At 35.5% G+C, this 23,356-nt stretch overlaps 1 protein-coding gene across 1 annotated transcript; it reads right to left on the bottom strand.

Moving 5' to 3' along the window:
• Nucleotides 1-1,184: 1,184 nt before the first annotated feature.
• On the bottom strand, nucleotides 1,185-22,182 carry LOC142609474 (exocyst complex component SEC5A-like). The gene is made up of 21 exons (XM_075781069.1): nucleotides 21,547-22,182; nucleotides 18,546-18,697; nucleotides 18,008-18,102; nucleotides 17,296-17,490; nucleotides 16,985-17,112; nucleotides 16,718-16,876; nucleotides 15,684-15,788; nucleotides 13,826-13,900; nucleotides 12,839-12,976; nucleotides 12,563-12,754; nucleotides 8,707-8,850; nucleotides 8,247-8,373; nucleotides 7,918-8,128; nucleotides 6,961-7,076; nucleotides 6,605-6,839; nucleotides 5,739-5,832; nucleotides 3,443-3,520; nucleotides 3,250-3,306; nucleotides 2,782-2,931; nucleotides 1,999-2,214; nucleotides 1,185-1,625 (listed from the first exon to the last, which is right to left on the bottom strand). The coding sequence occupies exons 1-21, from the start codon at nucleotides 21,985-21,987 to the stop codon at nucleotides 1,407-1,409; spliced, it is 3,327 nt and encodes a 1,108-aa protein (XP_075637184.1). The 5' UTR covers nucleotides 21,988-22,182; the 3' UTR covers nucleotides 1,185-1,406.
• Nucleotides 22,183-23,356: the final 1,174 nt, after the last annotated feature.

Raw genomic sequence — 23,356 nt, 5'->3', positions numbered from 1 at the left:
AGAAAACCGACCGAAACCGAACCGAAACACCCCTAACTAGAAGTTTTAGCCCTACTGTTCAAGGGTCACTTCCCCATTAATGCGGCCAAGAAGGTAGGTGTAGGGCCTTTAATGCGGAGGTGGCAGCCTTTACTCTTGATATTTTCTTTAACACTGGTGCATCTAGAATGTTCAGGGTGTCGCCATTTAACCATTAGTCTTTCCAGAGTCGTGCCTTGACCTTCATAATGAAATTTTGAGTTCTCTCGGATCTGTCCGAGGAGAAGCTCGCCCTCGGCTGTATCTCCAGAACCTCGGCGTATGGGCCAATTCGTAGAGTTTAATTCTGGAGCAGGTCGGCCCTCCATACTACAGTCCAAAGGCCCATATGCCTACTTGGGTCCTTTTACCCCTACAAAAGGTTTAACAAATTGATATTGTAGAATTTAAAAAGATATAAAAGAAAAAAATTTAAAATCTAAAGAAAATCAAATGAAAATTTTTAAAAAAAATATTGGAAGGGATGAAAGATTGAATTAAAAAGATAATGGTTGAAAAAGGTGAAAAGTTGAACAAAGTTAAAAATAAAATAAAAAATGTAGCGCATAAAGAGTTTTATTAAATTTATTACAAAACTTCCATTTATACATATTATAGATATGTATAGATAAGTCTACATGTGCAATTTTACAACCGTTGAGGCTTCAAGTTTTTAATTGTAGACGATAAATCGATGTTTTGAAAGCAAATTACTCAATTTATTACACCAGTAAAGTAAAGTGGTATAACTGTAAACTGTTCCTGATAAGCAAATTACTTCTATCTCTGCCTTTACCTCTGCTACTGCTCCTCTTGTCGTTCTCATGTACCTCTCAGGCTCTCTCTCTTTTAATAAATTTTCATCTTCAACACCTTTTTCTTCCTTCAAGATTTCCACAGGGATTAAGGCTAGGATCAGCTTCAACACTACAATACCACCACGACCAACAACAACAATAACGTCAAGAACAGGAAATCTTGACCTAATGTAAGATGTAATATCCCAGATGCACTAAATAATTTCGCAGAAAAGCACAAAACCTTTAATAACATTAAAGATTATTCACAGTAAGGATAAATAACTTATTAAACTACTAACCGGAGTCAAATTAAAGCATAACCCAGTAGAAATTTAAGGATAAGGAGCTTAATAGGAATGTAACCAATTCAAACTAAAAGCATTTTTATTGAAATGACCTCAAAAAATGCCAAAATTATGGCACAAACAACATACAAATAGCGTTGTGCTGTCTGCCAAAAGTAAAAGGGCAAAACTTAGGTGGTAAATACAAATGGAAAGAATATGAATTTCATTCAATTAAATTGAGTGAACTACAATACAACACTTACACATACACAAGGGGAATATAAACAGGTTACAAAATATTTCATCGGCGCCTGTGCCTGGAGAAACTTGGTGATCCTGTAGCGTGTGTGCCTCTGTAATTTTTGCTGGGAGAATCTATTGATCTGAAAGAAGCATAAGCAGATTTTGCAGCTTCAGGCACCGAGTCTAATGGAATTGACTCCACAAAGCATGCTGTGTTGATACGAGTCCTCTCCAGCTCTGCCTGAAGTAACTCAGAGCTATACTGCTGTGCAAGAGCCTAAAGCATACCAAAAATATGCTTAGATAAAATATCTAATAACACAAATAAAAAGCATAAAAGAATGCCGTAGCAGAGAAGCATTGTCACAGCTTCTGCAATTAGACTAAATCAAGAACCAACTGATATTTAAAATAATTTAACTGGGAAAAAAAAATGACAAGTCATATGAAACCAGGTTGTCTAAATTCCAGAGGCCCTATAATGCCATTCTGGTCTTCTTCTTATGTCCAAGATAATCGAACAATAATACCATATCTATAAAGCTGACACAAACCTAGAAACCATAATGAACAAGGCTCAGAGCATCCTCAGTGTTAGGGGTTAGGACATAATACCAAAAAAAAAAAAAACACGAGGAATAACTTCTTACAATCAGGTCATCCGGTGACACAGTCATCCCTTGCTGTCTATCATCTGCAAGTGCATCTTCACTCCCACGAGTTGGCCGGCGATGGTGCCCTGGATTCTCCACAGCCTCAGTCATGTTCTCAGTAGCTTTCTCCAAAAGCACTCCTTGTAAAGACTTCAGTGACTCCCTTGCATCAGGTGTAAAATATGGATTCAATACGGTCTCGAAATATTCAAGCTGCAGAAGATAAAGGTGAAATAATTAACCTTCAAAAGATATCGTAGCCATATTTCAGATGGAACAGCTGCAGGTGAAGTAAACAAAATATAAATTTTCTGATGCATGTGACACTTTCTTATAAACTTTCAACAAGGCAATCACATCAAACTTCTCTTTTCTCCAATTTTCTCCCTGTTTTAGGGTAGGGGGTTGACTTCTCTTTCTTATTTATTTATTTATTTATTTTTGATAGTTGGGGGTGGGGGGATTGGAACCCTGAATGTAACTGTTGAAAACACCAGGAGGTGCAAGTTGAGCAACAATGCTCTTGGCAGGGTTGACTTCTCTTTGAGAATGCATACAACATCAATGTCTAGTCAAAATCATAAAGTTTAAAAGATATATGAATATATTCCACCCCCCCCCCCCCCCAAAAAAAAAACCTAGTTCTTGCAGACAGCCAGGAAATTGAGCTGTTATTTGTCATATTTCACATGATTATAGCCATTTGAAATTTCAGAAACATAAGCAGTTTGAATTTTATTCAGTACTTTACGGTAAAGAATGTTGAACACCACATTTTACCTCAAGCATGAGCTGACAGAAACCATTTGCATCAAGTGACCTAAGATCTTTGGTTTTGTTTTCATGGAAAAGGCTGAGAAATGTATCAATCAGCCCTTCCACAAGAATGCCAAGTGTCTTGTCCAGGAGGGGCTTAGCACCAGCAAAAACCTGCAACGAGAATATTACTTCATTTAGAAAGAATACTTGAGCAAAAGAACTAAACTGGTACTTAATCAGTGTGTAAGACAGTTTTTTTTTTTTTTTTTTGGAAAACAAAATAATTGGTTTATTTATCTAAAAAAAAGGTTTAAGATAATTAGGGAATTAAAAATTTTCATTTAAATTGTGGAAGTATGGCCTTTAAATAGCATTTATGTAGATCCTAAAGTAAATAAGCAAGTCAAAAATTTACCAGCCAACTACATGAACAAGTATGGCATGCGTATCAATTTTTTTATGGATAAATAAAAGGCATGTAGTAACTACCTCTGCATGAACAGATACAAGAGTATGAAGTAACTCCACAGCTGCATCACGCACACCCTGCAAGAAACCAGCAATTTAATAGTAATCATTTGGCGACAGCAATGTTTGCCAAAGAATGTTTTGGAGAAAAAAAGAAAAACAGAAACAAAAACAACTATTATTACTACTACTAACAAATTCCCTAGTTTCTTACTTTGACTGCAGGTGCTGCTCCCCACTGAACACTAGAATCCAGCAAATAGTTCATGGCAGCTGTTCTGATCAAATTTGCCTGATGGGAGGACACAGAACTGATTAGGCAATGACAAAAATTTCAACAAAGCGCTACAGAAATCAATTTTATGTTTTCAATTTACATCAGCTTGAGATTGTACGCATGAAATTGCAGCAAGAAAAATACAAAATTGTATGTAGAACCATATCTAAGGTTGTACTCCAGTAGATTTGTGGCCACTAAAATTAGCAAAATGTACATTTGTACCGTCTGACAGTGCATTATTCCAGATGAGGCTCAGATGCAAGTCCTAGCCATTCATATCAGCTACTGAGTGCAACTGGCAAGCTCAGTTTATATCCTCATTGGCTTATAAAAGAAATTCTTTTCAAAACAAAGAGAGGTAACTCAGAAAAATAATTCCAATCCCCCACCCCCCTCTTCCCCTGTATACTTCTGCAGATCCATAGACTTCCAAACAATCTAAATAAAGAGAGAAAAAGGCAAATCTAGATAATCAGCTACCAGGACACCAAAAATTTGGGACTTCTGTTGGGTGCCAAAGGGAAAAGCTTCCGATGAAATATTTGGGACTTCCATTGGGTGCCAAGTTTAAGGAGAGATCAATTTGGAATCCTATTCTTGAGAAGATGGAGAGGAGATTGACAGGCTGGAAGAGGATGCATTGTCAAAGGGAGGTAAACTTAATCTAATTAAGAGTACTCTCTCAAATTTGCCAACATATTTTCTATCCCTCTTCACTATCCCAGTGGAGGTGGCTGACCGCATTGAAAAGTTACAAAGAGATTTTTTATGGAGTGGTATTGGTGAGGAACACAAGCTTCATCTGGTGAAATGGTCTAAGGTATGTCTTCCACTGCAGCAAGGGGAATTGGGGGTTAAAAATTTGAGAACCTTCAATCAAGCGTTATTAGGAAAATGGCTGTGGAGATATGGGAATGAGAGAGAGATGCTATGGAGGAGGATCATTGAGGCTAAGAAGGGAAGCAAAAGGGGGGGGGGGGGGCGCTGGTGTTTGACATCTGTTTCCTGCCCCTATGGTCTACCCCTTTCCAATCCACTCATTTTGAAGTGGGTGATGGCTCTAAAGTAAAATTTTGGTATGACTTGAGTGGGGATTCCCCTCTAAAGGAGGCGTTCCCAGAGTTATTTTTGACCAGTTGGGATAGAGATTCTTCCATGGCAGATTTATTGCAATTCAACAATGGGGAAAAGCATTGGGATCTTCATTTTTCCAGATCAGTACAAGATTGGGAGCTGGATTCTTTGGATAGGTTTATGGATTTAATACATTCATCTTCTGTGATTGGAAGGGGAGATGACATGACGTGTTGGAGGCTGAATAAGAGTAGGGGTTTTGAGGTAGGAGGCTATTATGTCCCTCTAATTCAGTCCATTTTCCAAGGAAAATTATTTGGAGATCTAAGATCCCTCCTAGGGTTGCCTTCTTCTCTTGGATTGCTGCGTTGGGGAGGGTCTTGACTACAATAACTTATGGAAGAGAGGTATTAATTTGATTGATTGGTGCATCATGTGTAAACAGAATGGGGAAAATGTGGATCATCTGCTTCTATATTGTCCTATAGCTTATAAGATGTGGTCCTTGGTTTTTTGTTTGTTTGGTATCCATTGGGTTATGCCACTGCAGGTAATGGATTTGTTAGCCTCTTGGCAAGGCAGTTTTGGTCAGCACTGTAATGCTGCGATTTGGAATTGTGCCACATTGCTTAATGTGGTGCATTTGAAGGGAGAGAAATGCTAGAAGTTTTGAGAGTTGTGAGCAGTCTATCACTGAGATTAAATCCTTTTTCTTTCTTTCTATGCTGGATTGGGCTAGAGCTCTTCAAGCTTTCTCTAGTGATTCTTAGATTTGTTAAGAGTATTGTTCTTTGAGATGTTGATGTTAGTTTTTCTTTGTATACGGAAGTTTTGCTGCTTTAATAAAGATTGTTACTTATCTTAAAAAAAAAAAAAAAAGATACCAAAAATTTAACTTTTTTACTAACTTAACAACTTCTACACTACCTATTGAAGGATCTATATTAACAATTCACACAACCAACCAACTTATTACCCTTTTAACACTTACGCTCCCAGAGCTTCAGATTTTTATCAACTTTATCATGTACTTATATCCACACAAGTGCAGTGAAATACCTTCAAGACATGGCACGAACCATCTATGCTTGTGTGTGAATTGTGTTTTGGGGAGGCCAACGAATTTTCCATAGAAATTGAAGAATTAAACCTATACCTTTGCAAAAGTATACTGAGAAAGGACCTTCTCTTCGAGCCCAGAGAAAGATATCACCAGATCTTGTATGTCACTGTCCTGTTCATCTTTGTCCCTGAAAAAGGGAGGCAAGAAAGCAGGTCATTGAGCATCAACAGGAGAATCATAAAAGTATACACAAATTTTCAGGAATAAATGACACAGCATGGCGCAACCCATCAACTTCTTTGGAGAAAGCATCTTTTTCTTTTTCCAAAGGAGGTTTACCGGCCTTTTCAAGCATCTAATAATACACGGGCATATCTGGTTCCCAGTCCCACATGCACCAGGAAATTACCAGAACAAATCCCTGTGGGTTGACACCAAAGGGGAAAAGGAGGGTTTGAAGTTTGAACTTGGGCCAAAGCTTCCTAAGGCAACTGGAACTCAAAGCTGAAGAGCCATTCAGAAACCCTTGGGGTTAATTGGTCTCTCTATGATTGGTGAAATGCCACCTTGAGAAGATTTGAACTGAAGGCTCTTCAATCTAGAGAATGGTATCATACAAAAGAATCAAACTACATAATTATCTAATCTTACAATATACCCAGCCAATGCTCAACATAAGGCTGGGGACAATCTCACCGACATGCAAATTCTGGTCATACTCTTAACCTAAGTTATCTTGAGCAACCAGTAAACTAATAAACTGCATGATGCCACTTTGGCCTGTGCCGATCCTAGCCCAAGATGATTATCTTCTGGGTACTAAAAGCTTATCTAAGTCACATACTGGCCTCACATCTAATCAAGCTAGCTTTCATAATAAAGCAACACAAAAGACATCCCTCCATGATAAGTTAATATTTCTCCACTAAGGAAGATGGGGCAAATAGTTGAGTAGCTACCTAGACTGCAGCCAGATGTGTTTGTAATTGTTGTACAACTCATAAGAAAGTTCATCTTTGCAATATCCAATATTACTCAAGACTACCAACAACTGTTGATGTGGATCAACAACACCTCCATGTATATCAGATGATAGTTTTTCTTCTAATGCATGAGAGTATCCATCTTGTAAATGAGGGATTTCTTTGCTTGATTTGTTTTGGACAACCTCACTGCCATTGCGCTCCAGGTGACCTGATTAATGTGCACAGATTATTTGTTTTTGGTTAAGTATTATTTTGCGGAAAACAGAAGTGACATAACTGAACGTGTTTAAAGTACTTTACAAACATAAATTTGAGATAGCGCCTCATACCAGCAAAATCCAAGAAACAGTTCAAAAATGCAAGTCTAACAGATTCTTGAACTTCTTGAAGTTGAACAAACATATCTTCTGACTTTGCAGCCTCACTCCTTAAAGACTGAATCATCCTGAAATAAGAAATAATGAGACAGGAACAAGGGGTAGAGTAATAGAAAAATTACTTTTTTCCAGCAATGTACAAAGCAATTCATGGTGCAATTCAGAAGCAACAAGGTTTAACACGTAGGAATAAGTATGTCAAACACCAGATATAAAGAATACAGTTGATATATAAAGTAATATATTAGACCTCACCTCCAAATTACACTGATATTTTTCTGACATTTCAACATTCTTCAAAATTGAAGTGACACCTTTCAGTCACCATTAAAAGAAAAAGAAAAGAAGTAATAACTTAATATGTGATTGCAGATCACACCCATTCTCTTCTTGTTTATCATAATTGCTCTTACTCCGATGTTCCATTCTTCATGACATTCAGTGGTAATGAACTACAATCATAAAACAAAGAGCTGGGTACTATCTGCAGGATTTATTAATTTGTCTAACAGTTACATACAACATTACTCTCACATGGAGGTGGGCCCCACGAGCATGGGTTCTACTCCCATGTGAGAGCAATGTTGTACACAACTGTTACACCAGATGCCACCTCTATATGCAGCAGCTCTTTGTTTATCACTGCCTAGAGATGATATAGGCGGGTGAGGCAAATTCATTTACATTCTCTTTTCTTACTTTTAAAATTAAGTTTTATGTCTTATGTTCATTCTTAATTTTATATTTCCTGAACAGTATCGGGGGATCCATAGTCTGACATTCACTTTGAAAAGGCAATCCAGCTCCAAAAGCTTCTATTTCTTTTGTGTGTGTGCGAGCGGTTGTCTTTTGTGCAAGCCTTGGGGGGGGGGAGGGGGGGGGGGGTGTTGGGGACATCTAGAGACTTACAAATTGATCTGATCCATTGCTGAGCCCATAATTGAACGGAATGCTAGAGGCAAGAAAGAAATTGTGTATGGAGATTTATTCCTTTCAAGAATTGATACTGGGAACCATGTTTCATCTTTTGATATCTCTTCAGTTGATGCCCTCATCCATGAACAAAGCCTTAGAATGTAAATCTTGGTAATCTCTGAATGGAGTGTTCGTAGTGCCATAACTGTTGCATAAAGAAGACAAAAAACTCAGAATAATTTAGAGATGTCAACATATTGCAGCTTCATAGTTCATTAAAAAATTAATAAAACATATTGCAGCTTAATAGACAGCCTAGATACCAGCAGTAGGAGGAGCTGACTCCTTGACTTCAAAAGCTTGGCATGCTTTAGATATTTCCTTTATAGCATCACTCATGTATGATCGCAGAATATTTGTCTCTTCAAGATCACGAAAAGTATTAACAACCTGCACCAACAGTAGATTCATTTTGAACCACCTGCCAAACATATGGACTGAACAAAAGATACAATAAAGCACTACCACAATTATTGTAGAGTGACAGAGAATGGTGCTAAATAGAAATCTGAAACCAATTTTTGCTTCAGCTGAAATATACAAATTTTGCATCCCAAAACAGTACCAGAGAATAAACAATTTTTTATTCAAACAATCAGACTGAACTTAATTGAAGTATTCTCAAAGCATTAACTATCCAATTCCACAACCATCAAAGTAGCTCATTAAACTGACACTTCAATCCAACGCAAAAGGTGATAAATAGTCAGCCAGCATACTTACTTTGACTTCATACACAGAGATCGTACTTCGTATCATTCCGGAAATTTCATCAAGAGAATGACTTGAGTACTTCCCGTCTCCAACTTTTTCAACAGTTTTATTTGCTGAAGTGTTAGCATTTGATTCAGTGGAAACTTGGGAAGACTGAAAGAACAAGATCCAGAATCAAAATGAAGACCAAAATCATCTCACAGAAGAGACGAGAAGATAAAGGGATTTTTAGTTAAACATAACAATAATTTTTTGCAAGAGCAAGAGAATGGTCTGTCATAACAACAAGAAGCAGTATTTGTTAATGCAACAATATAGGTCTAAAGATCACAAAGCAATAGGCGTGATTTTAGTAATATAAGCAAATTCAGGCAGCTCAAGCAGGAATAAAATTTAGAAGGATTTAGGTGCAAAATAATGTCACAAATAAGTGAGCACCAATGCTATATGATAATTTTAAAAATTAAATAATAAAACCTTTAATTTGTCAGCAATGTTCATAAAAGCGTTAAGCGCACTTCAGCGCATGGGCCTCTTGAAGCCTAGGCGCAAAGCACAAGCACATGACTGATTGAAATAAAGCGCATAGTTTTCAAATATAATATCTCATAACTTCTTATAGATTAGTAACATATAATAAAAAATAATAACTACTCAAAATTTGTATATTTTACCTATTAGGTAAGTGCAATTGTATAATGCTTGTAAGTTCAAATTTTACCTAAGTTATTTCAATTCTTAGAATTTTTATATAATAAATTGAAAACAACTATCAATGGTCAATATCATAGTAATCTAGTCATAGAAAGTTTAAACATGATATTTTATATAATTATCTTGTGCTTTATAAAAGTACATAACCAATGATAGTTAAGATCAAATGATGTATATGGTTCAATCAACATACATAAATCTAAAAGTCAAAGACCAAAAAGCACAAGAATTGTAAATTAACCTTGTTTGTACCTTATGACCTGTGTAATTCAACACCCTAAGGATAGTGGTTGTGTAGTAAATCATTGGTCCATATCATCTCTTTCAAAATCAAGAAATTAGTTTTGATGATCCATGTTTAGTAACAAATAAAAAAGCGTGCCTAGGTGTGCACTGTGCTTCTTCAAAATGCTCCAAAAATGCGTGCCTAAAGCGCACTTCATTAAATGAGATTTTTTTTTTTTTTTTTTGCCTAGGGGCTGCCTGGGCCTTAGCTGCATGCCCTCCTGGCCTTGGCAGCCTGCCCCATGGGGGCTGCCTTGGCCTTGGCAGCACCTTGGCTACATGCCTTGGCCTTGGCAGCATGCCCATGGGGGTTGCCTTCACCTTGGCTGCATGCCCTGGCCTTGACAGTGTGCCCATGGGGGTTGCCTTGGCCTTGGCTGCATGCCCTGGCCTTGGCTGCATTGATTGCTTGGGGATTTGATCTTTGAGCTTATGCATGCCTAAAGCGGGCTTTTAAGAACACTGTTTGTCAGAATGAATAACTACTAATACAGCAATGATGTTCTTCTGATTAGCTATCTACATACGCTAATTTGAGTTTGAGCCCTAAGCATATTTCTAGGCATTCTAGTGAGTCCTTTAATTTTGACTGAGTTGCTCAAATGTATATTGAACTAGATAAGTACCAAGTTCCACAGAATTTTTTTAACAAGTAAAGAAAAGTTCATTCAAAAAAGAAACAAACCAAAGTACATAATGCATCATGAGTTTTACATCTTTGACTTCCACAACAATTTTACTGCCAATTGCCCTTTTTCCATGGAATGAAAAGTTTACATTAACCCATAATCGTAGTCACTGACTGCAAGCAACAACAGACCATACTAACCTGAACAGGAACCATGTCAACTAGATCCTATTTGCCAAAAATCTGAAAAACAAAGATCTTTCCAGACAGTGACCTATCAAAAATCTCACTCAGAAACTAAAAGGTATAATATACAGAGTAGCAGAAGATTACAGCATTAAAATCATATATGGGCTCCTTGAGCTTAACCTAGTTGGCCATTTTTTTTCTGCTTATTTGTTTTTTTTTTTTCCCTTTCTTTTTGTGCTTCCTATTTATGTATATAGCCTGTGTACTTTGGTAGCACTTTCTTAGATTTTTAATAAAATTATTTACTTATAAAGAAAATTAAAAAACAAAGTCTATTCTTGAATTAATGAAGAGATCATCATACCATTTTGAAAATTTGAAACTGTACCTAATAAGCATTAAATACAAATGATTTAAGCTCATTAAACATATAATACTTATATTTAGAGTTCAGCACCTCAATTCACTTTGGCAAGCATCTTTTTGGCACTACAAAGACTTGGCACCTTAGGGTTTCCTTTCGCCTTTGACTACATTGGTCATCTATCAAAACATTTGTCCATTTTATTTTCCACACAAAAAAATGCAACCTTTTTGGAGCCTCTTTCACCAAATAGTCTTCCAAGTAAAAGGTTATTCCATTAGAAACTCTTATAGCCTCATAATAAGAGTGAATATCAAACTTACCATTCTATTCAACCTCTACCTCAAACAATTAGGCCCTCATCGCTTGGAATGTTTGAATACAGAGTATCAAACAAATAGTCAACTGATTCCTACTCCCAAGTCCCACTCATTAAAAGCTTGAAATTTGATCATCCACACGAGGGTGTCTCCTTCACTCAAGTACTCTAGAAAAGAAGGTATAGAAGCATCCACATCCCCATCACTTTACACTTATTATCCAAATTTGATAGCCGAATGTTTGAGGATGTTGAAAGACCTCTTGATCAATTTAAATCCTTGCTGATTCACATTTTGTTTGATTGGTCCTGAGCATGGGGTTTTACTCATTGTACTTCTTTTCTTGAGTGTCAAAACTCTTTTAGACCTTCTATCTAATCTCCTTGTAATTTTTAAGTTCCTTGTGTTCATCATCATGAACATTTAAGTACTTTTCATCATCAATAAAACCTTAAGAGTTTGAGAAGATTACATGTGTACTTGTATGGGATTATTGATTGTTCATCATCATCAATAAAACAATAGAAAAGATGATTATTGATGATTATATGATGATGAAAAGTTTTAATCCTATAAACCTTTTCTATTTTTTTCCCCACTAGGTAGCTAGAACACGTGCGCTTGTATGAGATTACACACATTAACTCACCCTTTACCCCATGTTTATGTGGGGAGGATATGCTCCAAAGATCATTTGCCCATCAGCTGATTACTAATGTTAATACAATAATTGACATAATTCAACATGTCCACGTGCCACAAATGAAGCAACTAACTATAGTAACCAATGCACTGGCAGACAAATTGAAATGCAATATGTTAGCTTATGTGATCAATCTTATTTAACAAATATGTGATCAGTGCGTTAGCAACTAAACTATAGTTGTGACTGCTTCTATGTTAGGGCAACATTCTCATCTTATTTAACAATTTACTGAAGTTGTAAATGCAGCTTTTGGAGATTTATTGAATGACATTTCAGCTAATGTTTGTGGTTCTTTCTCTGCCTTTTATGGATTAAGTGTGAATGTTCTGGCTAATTTTATAGCTTGAACTAGCACTTTGATTTCCCTTCTTAAACTCTCTTATTCTATAAATCATGTACGGATTACCTCAAATTGTAATTGTTTATGGGACTATGACTTGGAGGTGGTTGTTGTATATATAGGTTGCATCAAATTGTAACCAAAAGGTGTATAAAAACAAAAGAAACTAGATAAAAGAAGAAATAAATTTAGCAATATGATACACAATGCTCCTTGATTTCATTCAAATCTAATTTTAAAGGATAGGTTCTGCCTAAAATTACAATTGGATTCCAATTTACATATAAAATCTTTAAGAGAGAGAAAATTCTCAGAATACCTTAGCAAATTTCCCGCTGAAAACAGAAAGCACTACTTTCCAGAAGGCTGGTATGTGATGGATAAGTACAGCAGTTAATCTGCGGATATACCTTCCTCTAAGGGCATCGACTTCTTCACCAGCAAAATCTACCGGCTGAGAATCGACTAGAAGATTGGTGTTCCCAAGATTGCTAGAATTGTCAACATCTGACTGACAGTAGAAAACAAAAGCTAACATCATCATTAGTACTAGTCAATTGGTTGGCTACTTTGCTTCAATTATGGTTATACTTACAGACTGATTTAAGGCTTGTTGAATCTGCCTCCACCTTGCATCAGAAACAGCTCTTTCACGGATCTCATTATGCAACGTTTCCATGTTTTCCTCATGATCTAAGGTGCACTTCTCAAGCAAACCTCGAATTCTGTGATTCTGGCAAAGAGACAATGCTAGATATTCAGCAAGTTTACTTTCCAATAGCGATATTAGGATGAGTCACCAGAAAGTAGTTTTAAGGCTCATGATCAATCTTTTGTTTCTTTTTCTTTTAACTAAAATTTGAAATACTTTTTTTCCCTTAAAGTTTGAGGTTGTTCTCTTTTTGGCTCTTTATGTATCAAAATTTTCATTTTGACCCTTCATGTTCGATTCTGTGATCATATTGATACTGACAAATGAAAGCTTAGTAACCTGAGAGTTAATCTGGCACTTAACAGCCAAATTACTAGCACAGATGGAGAGCAAGGACAATATGAAAACATAATCAAATATTAAGGGCTAAAAATGAAAATTTTGAAACATAAAGGGCCAAAATGGAAACAACCCCAAACTTAAAGGGCCAAAAGTGTTCTTTCGTATTTTCTTTTCCTTTTTTTCTTTGAAGGGAGGGTCAAAAGAAGGGAGAGAGGCAACCTATTAGTTGTAAGTGGTCAGTATCATTGTAAGTTGAAATGTTAAGTATCATGTTTTATGAAGGAAAAAACTTCAACCATATGACTAAACTAACTTCAGATTCTTGATTTTTATCTTTTCTTGATTCCCTAGATTCTTGTAATTTTTGTTCTTGATTGTTTGACCCCTTATACACTCCTTGTATGGTGTTCCCCTTTTTGATATCAATAAACTTATTACTTATAAAAAATAAAATAAAAAGATATTCAACTAACGTCAAAAATCCTAAAAGACATTACTGGTTTAGAATAAACACAATCTAGGAACATAGAGATTAGGTAAAAAAAAAAAAACAATTGAAAACTGTGGCATAATCACAACTTTGCTGACCTGTATAGTTAAATAATGCCACACAGGATCTGACTCAGGTTCCAGCTCCAACAAAAGCCTTACAGTATTTTCAAGCTACAAGAAGCATTGAAAGTTAATTTTTTTGAAAATTAAGTAATGCAATTTTATTGATAATGCAACATGCTTTGTGCTCACGATGATGAACAAAAAGACTCATAAAAAATATCAATCGGAAGAAGCAACGAAAGTTATAGGCAGCCACAAAAGGAAAAGGCTACAAAGTATTTGGCTTTGCACAAAGCAGTACATAAGAAAGCACATAAACAATATAATAACAAGATATTGATATTAAGTTGTTCCTTACTTAAATACACACACATTATCAATCATCACACCTAGCCAAATCATCTATCACATCCACAAAGGTCATAGGTGGCAAGAAGATGCTCAGGCAACACCCAAGCCACAAATCATAGGCACACAGCAGGTCGCCCTGGTTGTTTCTATGAACCAGGTCCCAAAGGGGTCTATTTAACTAATCAGCAATGAGATCAAACAAGCCAACAAATAACAGGACCAATTGATCAAAATTTAATTAGACAAATATATAAATGGAATAATTTTGGTAATATACTTTTATTACATTGTCTTGGAAAAGTCCAGGTGTTATTAAATGAAAATTATGATGCCAAATTGAATGCTTCTTCTTATGCTTTCCCTTGGTAGGCTAAACATCACCAAGATGCTACATGGGACTGGCAAAACTGTTAAATACAAGTGTTTTAAGTATTGGTACAGAGGTGTAACTCAGTCAAGTCAAACCAAGTCTTAATCTATTTGAGGTTAGCTTGATCATGGATAAAAGTGTTTAGGCCTGGCTTGTGCTCAACTTCTCAAGTCAAGCTGTATCAGCCTTGTTCAAACTTGGCTTGACTATGTTAGCCATGAGCTCAAGCTTGGCTCGATTCAACTCAGTTGCAACACAAAAAATAACAAAATAGTAGATCTGAAGGGTGGGAATACAGAAAACACAACTGCTGCCCCCAACGGAACAAATAAAGCTTTTAAACATCAAGCTACAAGATTAACTCCCAAAAGATTTCCATGTATGATACGGGGGAAAACCCTTAAATTAAAATCATCAAACAATTTTATCACTAATCGAAAAGCCAGAAGAGAAAAGGCTTGGTTCCTTCTTGATTTGTTTTTGTTGCACAACTGATCACCATCTCTATTGACTAAAAAAGACCCCATGTCTGTATGCGCTAAAGAGGAAAAGGGAAGTTTTGGTGGCTCCAGAGAGAGAAATGAAAACTAACAGAAAGACAAAATGCCTTTGATCAATGGTTTCACATGAAGCCATATGTTTTGAATCAGAATGAAGAGGAGGATGTTTGATAGATAAGAAATGCCCTGTCCAGGTAAGTATCTGGTAGAGGGGCAGTGAGAATGAATTGGCAGTACTTTATTTGGCACACAATGGTGTAAGTCATAGAGGGCCCTGTCCAAGCTTGTTGCAAGTCTAATGAGTCTTCTCAAGTTTAGGCTTCACCATTAATCCTCAAGCCTTATGTTCACAAGCTCGTTCATGAAGAAAATAGTTTGCTTGAGCTCAGTTTGCTCATAAAACAAATTTAATAATAGGGCTCGATCTTGGCTTGCTTCTGCATACTCAAACATAAATAAGCTTTGTTTACCAAGTCATGCCCAAGCTTTTCATGAACAGGTCGGTGCATTTACTGCTCTAACTGGTCTAATGAAACTGGTATTCTATGTAAAAATATATAATTAATACATCTTAAAAACCCAAGCAGTAGACCTCGGGTTACTTCAAATTTCCAGTTCAGCATCACCAGCAAATAGTCAAAAGAAACCAAAAAGTACAAAACAACCTTACATTTGTGAGGTCTATTTGTGGATCTTCCATAGATTTGTAAAGCATACTTTTGAACTCATTCATCACTTTCTCAACCTCTTCAAGAACGCGTTTTAGTATTCCCACCTGAAAGTGACTTATAACCATAAGTATATTTACTTCAGTAGGAAAAGAAAACTGTCGAGCAATTATTTTATAAATTAGTGGGTATAAATAATTTGATAATTTTGTTTTAACTGAAAAATTCCTCATGAAATTAGCTATTCCATAGTATACTATGACAATGATAGTGAGCATATGTAAAAAAACTACACCAAAACATCTAAACTACGACCCAAGATGAGGTGCCTTACACAACAGTTAAAAATTTAAGAAGAAAAACAGGCAAAAGTTTTTCATTTCAGATAATAGATGTTAGCATTTACAACATTCATGATTATAATTATAAACATAGAAACATGATTTATAATCAAATCAATTTTAAGAGATTTATTCATTGATGAAGGAAAAGAAAAACCAAGTACGGCAATTTGATTGAAGAAAAAATAGAATCTTAGGCCTTGAACACTGATTGTGATGATAAAGAAAGAAAATATATTATAGAACAGAAAAGGGGCAGGGAACCCCCTAGACCCCTAAAAAACAAAAAACCAATACCAGAATGGACTCCTCTTATTGGTTACCTAGTTTTAGAAATGGGAAACCAAACCTTCATTTTAGCACATATTCTGGGATACATTCATTAACTTAACGTTGTGTACAACTGTCAAAATGACAATGTGATGCTGCATAAAATCAGTCAAGTATCTTGTTCTTTTAATGAGAATGAATTTTAAAAAACACAAATACATTGACAAGGACATTTGCAAATGCACATAGAACAGATCTTGGAAAGAAAAAGGATGATGAAGGATAAAAACGGAAGAAAGAATTTACAAACATATCAAAACTGAACTGCAACCAACAGGTTAATTGATGCTTAAACACGAGATCATAATTTTTTTTTCTGCCTTGACAAAAATTAAATTACTAGATGAATATAAATTCTTGTATACATGAGACGGCAGGGCAATTGACTTCGCCTTCTTGTATTCCCTCACTGCCAAGTCATATTCACCCTTACTAATGCTCCCACGAATTGTACTTGGCAAGTTGAATAATGTCCGAAACCTCTGTAGCATTCCTTGGACAGACCTGATCTTCTCAGCTTGATCCTACAACAGAGCCATTCAAAAGAGAGAGAGAGAGATGCAACAAATGTGATCAGTGTTGCATCAGTTGTTATAAATTTCCAATCCAATCAAAATTTGAATTTTACAAACCTGTCTCTCAAATAGAGGCTGAAAAGCACGATTGGCCTGCAAACTTACTCCTCGAATGCAATTAAACAAATGAGAAGTCCCTGAACCTTCAGGGTCTTCTTCTATTCGTTTCAACTTTGACTCAATATCTGGAATTAGAATTCCCCAACTCAAAATCGAGAGCTAATCAATCATATCAAGAATTTTAAGCTTTACACACATATATACACAAAACAGGAACCTGAGAAGTTTGCTGGCAACATAGCATTCTATGTTCAATTATGAATGTTAAAACTTAACACCAGAACAAGTGACATGAAATGGATGCATACCATCAATTGTGGTTTTGCATGAGACAAAGCAGTCAAAATTGTCTTTAACCAATTGTTTTCTCTGTTGAGTACTTCCTTGGAGCTCATTCTTCAAACGAAGAGCACCACTCTCCAAAGCTGCTGCAGTTGTATCTTGGTGTATTCGGGATAGAAACAGCTTTGCATCAAATTTCTCAGAGCAATACATCAACTTCTCTGCAAATATTTGCATCAAACATTATGTCAGCCATAAGACCATAGATGGAGAGGTAAATATAACGCTCTTAACTTATGTGACACAAAATGCAGCAATCAGTATAAAACTTCCATGTCATCCAAAACTAACAAGGGAAAAAAAAACATTGTTTTCCTATCAATATTATCGTACATTTCACTCTATTATAATAATAGATATTGATTATATTACTACTTATTTTTATTAGAAAAAGAGCAAAATAACCTAAATTTTGTAAAAACTATAAGATATGTGTGTTAAAAATATCCACTACTTTCTAAAGAATTACAATCCCTTGACCTCTAAATTACAATCCCTTGACCTCTAAAAAATATGCTTATGCAATCAAGTCTGTCAACTAACATGGAATGTAAATACTCAAATTGCCACCCATTTAAACCATTACAACTTGTGCAGTGCTTGCCCTTGACTGAATAAATAGTATAAAGTTCAATACTATGCATCAAATGTGCTGAATATGATAAGAAAATGCAATACCTCGAAGGTTGCTATCCAAAGAATCTTTATCCAACTTGGTTGGAGAGCTTTCTGATGTGTTGGTGATCAGCTTTAATGATTTGTTGTCTATTACTCTGTAAGAACAGCACAAACTCAGGATAGTGGAAGTAAAAATAAAAGATAAACAATTTTAGAACTACTGACTTCAATCTGCCATGGGAAAAGTATCAGGCTTGTGTTTCGATTAGATTCAATTTTATTTAATTGCAAATAGTACAAATTAGGTTGCCTTGCCTTCAAATGAAATATCAACAAAAAAATATTATATATTCAAAATCCTTTATAAATCAATGCATATCCAGTAGCTGAACATAATTAAAACAGTCAACTAGCAGAAACTTGATATATTAAGGAGCCACTACCATTTGTGCAAGATATACTAAGGAGTCACTAAAAACAGAGGTAACATGGCAAACAAAACAAAGTGAAAAAAAATTTCAAAATAGATTAATCATGTAAGGCCAGAAGAAATCATGATTCTGTAAACTAAGATTGGCATTACACACAAGATTTTTACCCCAAATCTAGAGGATCAAAACATTCCTTGCCACGAGGGAATGACTGTAAAGAGGCAAGCCCCTTTCTAACACCTACTGATGCTTTTCGCTCGAATTTTTGAGCCACAGGTGCTGTTCTTGTCTCCCGCATTTCCCGAACCCTACGAGAAAGCTGTCAGAGACACACAACCAAACGGTATCAAATTAATGGTCTATAAAATAAATTGACAAAAAAAAAAGGAATAAAATATTTAAAAAGAAATCAAGTATTCTGATGCACTTTATATTGTCATTTGGAAGACATTCATTATGAGGATACCTAAAAACTAGTTTTTGGGCCTTTAGTTCAGGATATCAATTTTTTTTTTATAAGTATTTGAATATAAGAGTAAAAAAAATATATGAATCAGCATTGTCAGTTGTCACCGAGAAAAATATCATAAGAAGAGGAAACTCGGAGCTAAAGGCAGAGTTACAAGTATGGAATAAATACAAGTAACATAAAACTTCAATATAGCCTAATGATAGATTCCATTTTTTTCTTTTTCTTTTTTTCGGGGGGTGGGGGGTACAGGGAGTTGCACGTTGCAGACATCAAAATAAGCAATAAAATAACAAAGACTCAAGTAACATTGAAAACAATAACATGGTGTTTGGTTCAAGATATCCAATATGACCCCCTCATCTAGAACCTCGAGAATGTTCAATGACAACAACCAAGCCTTAATCTCAAAACTAGCCACGACAATGTGATGTCTAAATATATGAATGTTTGAGAATGTAAATTAGGAATTTAACAAAATTCCTATATCTGTTATTGCCAAACTTGGTTTATTCTTGGGAATCTTGTAGGAATTATTTATTTTCCAAAAATAAGCCAAGAACATCTCATATTGACAAAAGGAAATTTTCTTTAAATAACCTATTACTCATTTGTCTAAAAAATACAGCAATTGTGATAAATAAAACTTATGATTAACTCTCCCATTAAGAAGACATGAAGTCAATGTAGTCTTTTTCAAACATATTTTTAGGGGAGAGGCAATGCCTTTAAAATATCAAATGAGAGTACCATAGTAATTTAACTGAAAAATCTACTTTCCTTACTCATGGTAATGCATATGCCATTTCTTCTTCTTCTTCTACTTCTTCTTTTTCATTTAAATCTACAATCCCACAAAACTAAGGTTTTGTGGAAAAAAAAAATGGATGCTTGACTATATTTCTTTGTGAACATTTGGATGCCCGCGGGCATTTAGGCTCCCAAGAGCTTTTGCAACCAAATGTAGGAACGATTTAGAATCCCAACCATATTCCATGAAATCTGAAAATATTTCACAAACCAAACCTGATTTTAGGGTCAAACTGGCCATGTATGACAATGTTTAAGTGAGGTTTGACAAATTTGCTTCGGCCAGTTTTGAAAATGTTTAAGTGAGAGTACACAAAGGCTTGTGTTTGGATTGCATAGGACATGGTACAAGGTATTTCTGGAAATTCAACAACGTCCAGCACCAGCTCAATCTTAATTAAAGAAATGGGATGACAAGTCCATTATAAAAAGTAGTATATGAATATAATAAATGGATAAATAATGGTAAAATTGCTCAAGACGTTGATGGTTTTGCACCAAGTCACTCGGATGTTTCAAGGTAGATGGCAACTTCTTATCCGTTCAACCTTAAATTATAAATTCTTCAAGGCAAATGGCAATTATAATTCAATGGTAGTATATACACTTTGAGGTAGGTGAGGGCATGACAGGTGGTGTGGAGAACAGTTGTCGAGGATGGTCTATCTTGATTTGTATGATTGTTCCTTGGCTAGAGATGCTTCAGCAGATCCATGTGGGGGAGACAGCATGACAGGGAACAAAGGAGTTGGGATGTAAGTTTCATGCAGGACTTTAATGATAGGATGATAGAGGTCGTCACCCCTTTCTTCAATCTTCTTTATTCTATTATCCCTCTTAGGTCAGGGTAGTGATAGGTTGAGATGGAGATTGAAAATGAACGGGATTTTTATGTCCTTTTATGATGCCTTATGGGGTCTTTGAGCTATGGTTTTCCTTGGAAGAGTATTTGACATGTTAAGGCCCTGAGGAGGGAATCTTTCTTTGTATGAACGCCAACTTGGGAGAAGCTTCTTCCTTTTCTTTTTTTGTGGATAAATTGCTTTGGGTAAGATTCTTACGTGTGATAACCTCATTTAGAGAGTATACATGCTAGTAAGTTGGTGTTTACTTCACTATAGCGTTGCATTTGAATTGTAGAGCTTTGCTTTCAATCTTTTGGGTTTCAGTGGGTGCTGCTAGAAAAGGTCACTAACCTCATGTTTGGTTGGCGCAATTGGGTAGGCAAGCATTCTCCAAATATTTGGAACATTGTTCCGTTATGTTTGATGTAGACATTATGGCAGGAACCTTTTTTTTTTTTTTGTAATTTGATAGTTACAATAGGGGAGAGGGGATTTGAACCTTGAACATATTCATCACACATTTGAGGATAAGCAAAATCAAGGCCACAATTTTTATTTTTTATTTTTAAAGTACATAAATAAATTGAAAATCAAAAAAGAAATACACTGCCCAAGTACACAGGCGGTACACAAGCAGCACCGCAGGGGGGAAAAAAAGGCCTCGGTGTGCTGAGATTTTCGAATCAATATCCTTCTGTACATAAACTGTGGTAATTCTTTAGGCTACTTTGTGTTAATCCATGTACACGAAGTAGTCTTTCCTCAATATAATACATATTTACTTATCGACAGAATTTATAATTCAATTCAAATCATGCTAAAAGTACTGCAATAAAACGATTTCCTAGTCAATTTTCAGATTATTGAACTAATCTAAGCCACATTTAGTCCATTCAAGTAACAAGTTTGATAATTCGACAGCTAATACTAGTAGAAATGAACTTATCAAGGCTTATTTTCTTCGAATTTGACACCAATCCCTTACTCTTTATCTCAATCTCAGTAGAAAATTCATACAAAAGCACATCAATTAGAGAGACTCACCTCGGCCTCGTCAACGTGTTTCCAGAAAGAAGGCTCGTCGCCGTCCCAGGTGACGGCAGCGACATCGTCATCCCTGGACCGAGCCAGGGAGCCGCGACCGCCGACTCCCGATCCGCGATGAGGATGCTGATCTTTAGTGGAGGAGTCATCGTCGCCGCTAGATATACTAAGCATCTCCACTTCAGAATCATCGTCCTCCTCCACCACTGGTCTCCGCGCCGCCCCCGCCCTAGAATTAGCATTCGCCGCCATCGGCTTCTTCGGCGGTGGTTGCGGCGGAGGCTGCACGTAATTCACCACCGGCTTCCTTGGCTTCTTGTTGTTGTTGTTGTTGTTGCTGCTGCTATTGGTGTTGGTGTAATCGAGATCTCGTTGCGCTTGCTCCTTCAAAGCCATCTGGAGAAGCTCGTCCTCGTCGAGATCATCGCTATCGCTCGACATTTTTCTTTCTTTCTTTCTTTTTGGGATTTTGCTTTGGGAAAGAGAGAGAGAGAGAGAGAGAGAGAGGGGGTTAAATTATACCAGATCGAGAGATCAATTTCAAAAATATAAAGCAGATGTAGCTTTGGCTCAATATATGGGTCTCTCAAATGATGGACAATTCAACGAAGGAGAGTAATCTTTCCATTACATTTCAATGTTAAGACATTTCCTTTTCCGTTCGATATAATTCGGTGAAATTATATCTTGACAGTGGTATGATGTTATTGATGGTTATAGGCAGGTAAAAACAATTAATTTAAATTGTAAATTCAAATTAAAATCAATAGTAACTTAATATTTATAATTTATTATGAAAATGTTGTGAATAAAGTATTCTTCTATCATTTGAGCTTAAGAAGATAATTCAAATGAGGAAATTTTTTGTTTTTTAAAAAAAAAATAAGGAGATTGAGTGTTTTTGTATGTTTAATTACTAATTCTAAATTTTTATACAATATTCTAATGCTTATTAACATGAAAGTTAGTAGATTATATACTAGTTAAATTTTTGTTAAAGCTCCTTTTCAATTAATAATTATCAATTTAAAATTTTATGTTAATTTTTATTTTAAATATGTTTTTTATTTAGAAACAATTGTAATAAGTGTGTATGTGTGTATATATATTAGCCTCATCATACGCTCTTTACGGTTTGCACATGTGATGAGGCCTTTTCTTTTTTTTTTGTCTAGTATCATAATTTTTTATTTATCTCAATTTTTAAATTATGACAAAACTCAAATATTAAATAAAAGAAACCGGTGAGTCTTGATAAAGTTAAAAAATAAAAAAAGTTAGAACGTGGTCTTGAAGGAAAAATACAAAGTGGACTAAGAAGTTTTTTTTTTTTTTTTGTGGAAAAGTTTGTTTTGAAGACATGGATTAGTAGGAGAGTGTTCTATTTTGTAGGCATTTTAAGTGGAGTTGGGATATATTTTACCAAATTGTCCCCAAGTTTTATTCCTGCAAAACTTAGGGTCTAGAGGTATTTCTAAACCACATACAAATCTAGTCTAAAAAGTGGAATCATGTTATATATATATATATATATATATATATATATATATATATATATATATTAAAAGCCAAAACTCAGAGAAAATTCAAATAAATTTCAACTAAATTCTCAATTTTGAGTCACATGCCCCATCTAATTTTTAATTTTTGTGCCAAGTGAATTATTGAGTGTAAAAATCGAAGACTCCAAATCCAATTAGATTCTAAATTGGAGTCCAATTTTTCATGACGTGTCCATCTAATTTTTTAATTTTTGTAACAAGTGAATTATTGGGTGCATAAACCAAAAAGTTTAAATCCAATTAAATTC

Source organism: Castanea sativa, chromosome 1 (genome assembly GCF_040712315.1).
Source record: "Castanea sativa cultivar Marrone di Chiusa Pesio chromosome 1, ASM4071231v1".
Classification (NCBI taxonomy): Eukaryota; Viridiplantae; Streptophyta; class Magnoliopsida; order Fagales; family Fagaceae; genus Castanea; species Castanea sativa.
This window is presented reverse-complemented; position numbering and strand designations above follow the sequence as displayed.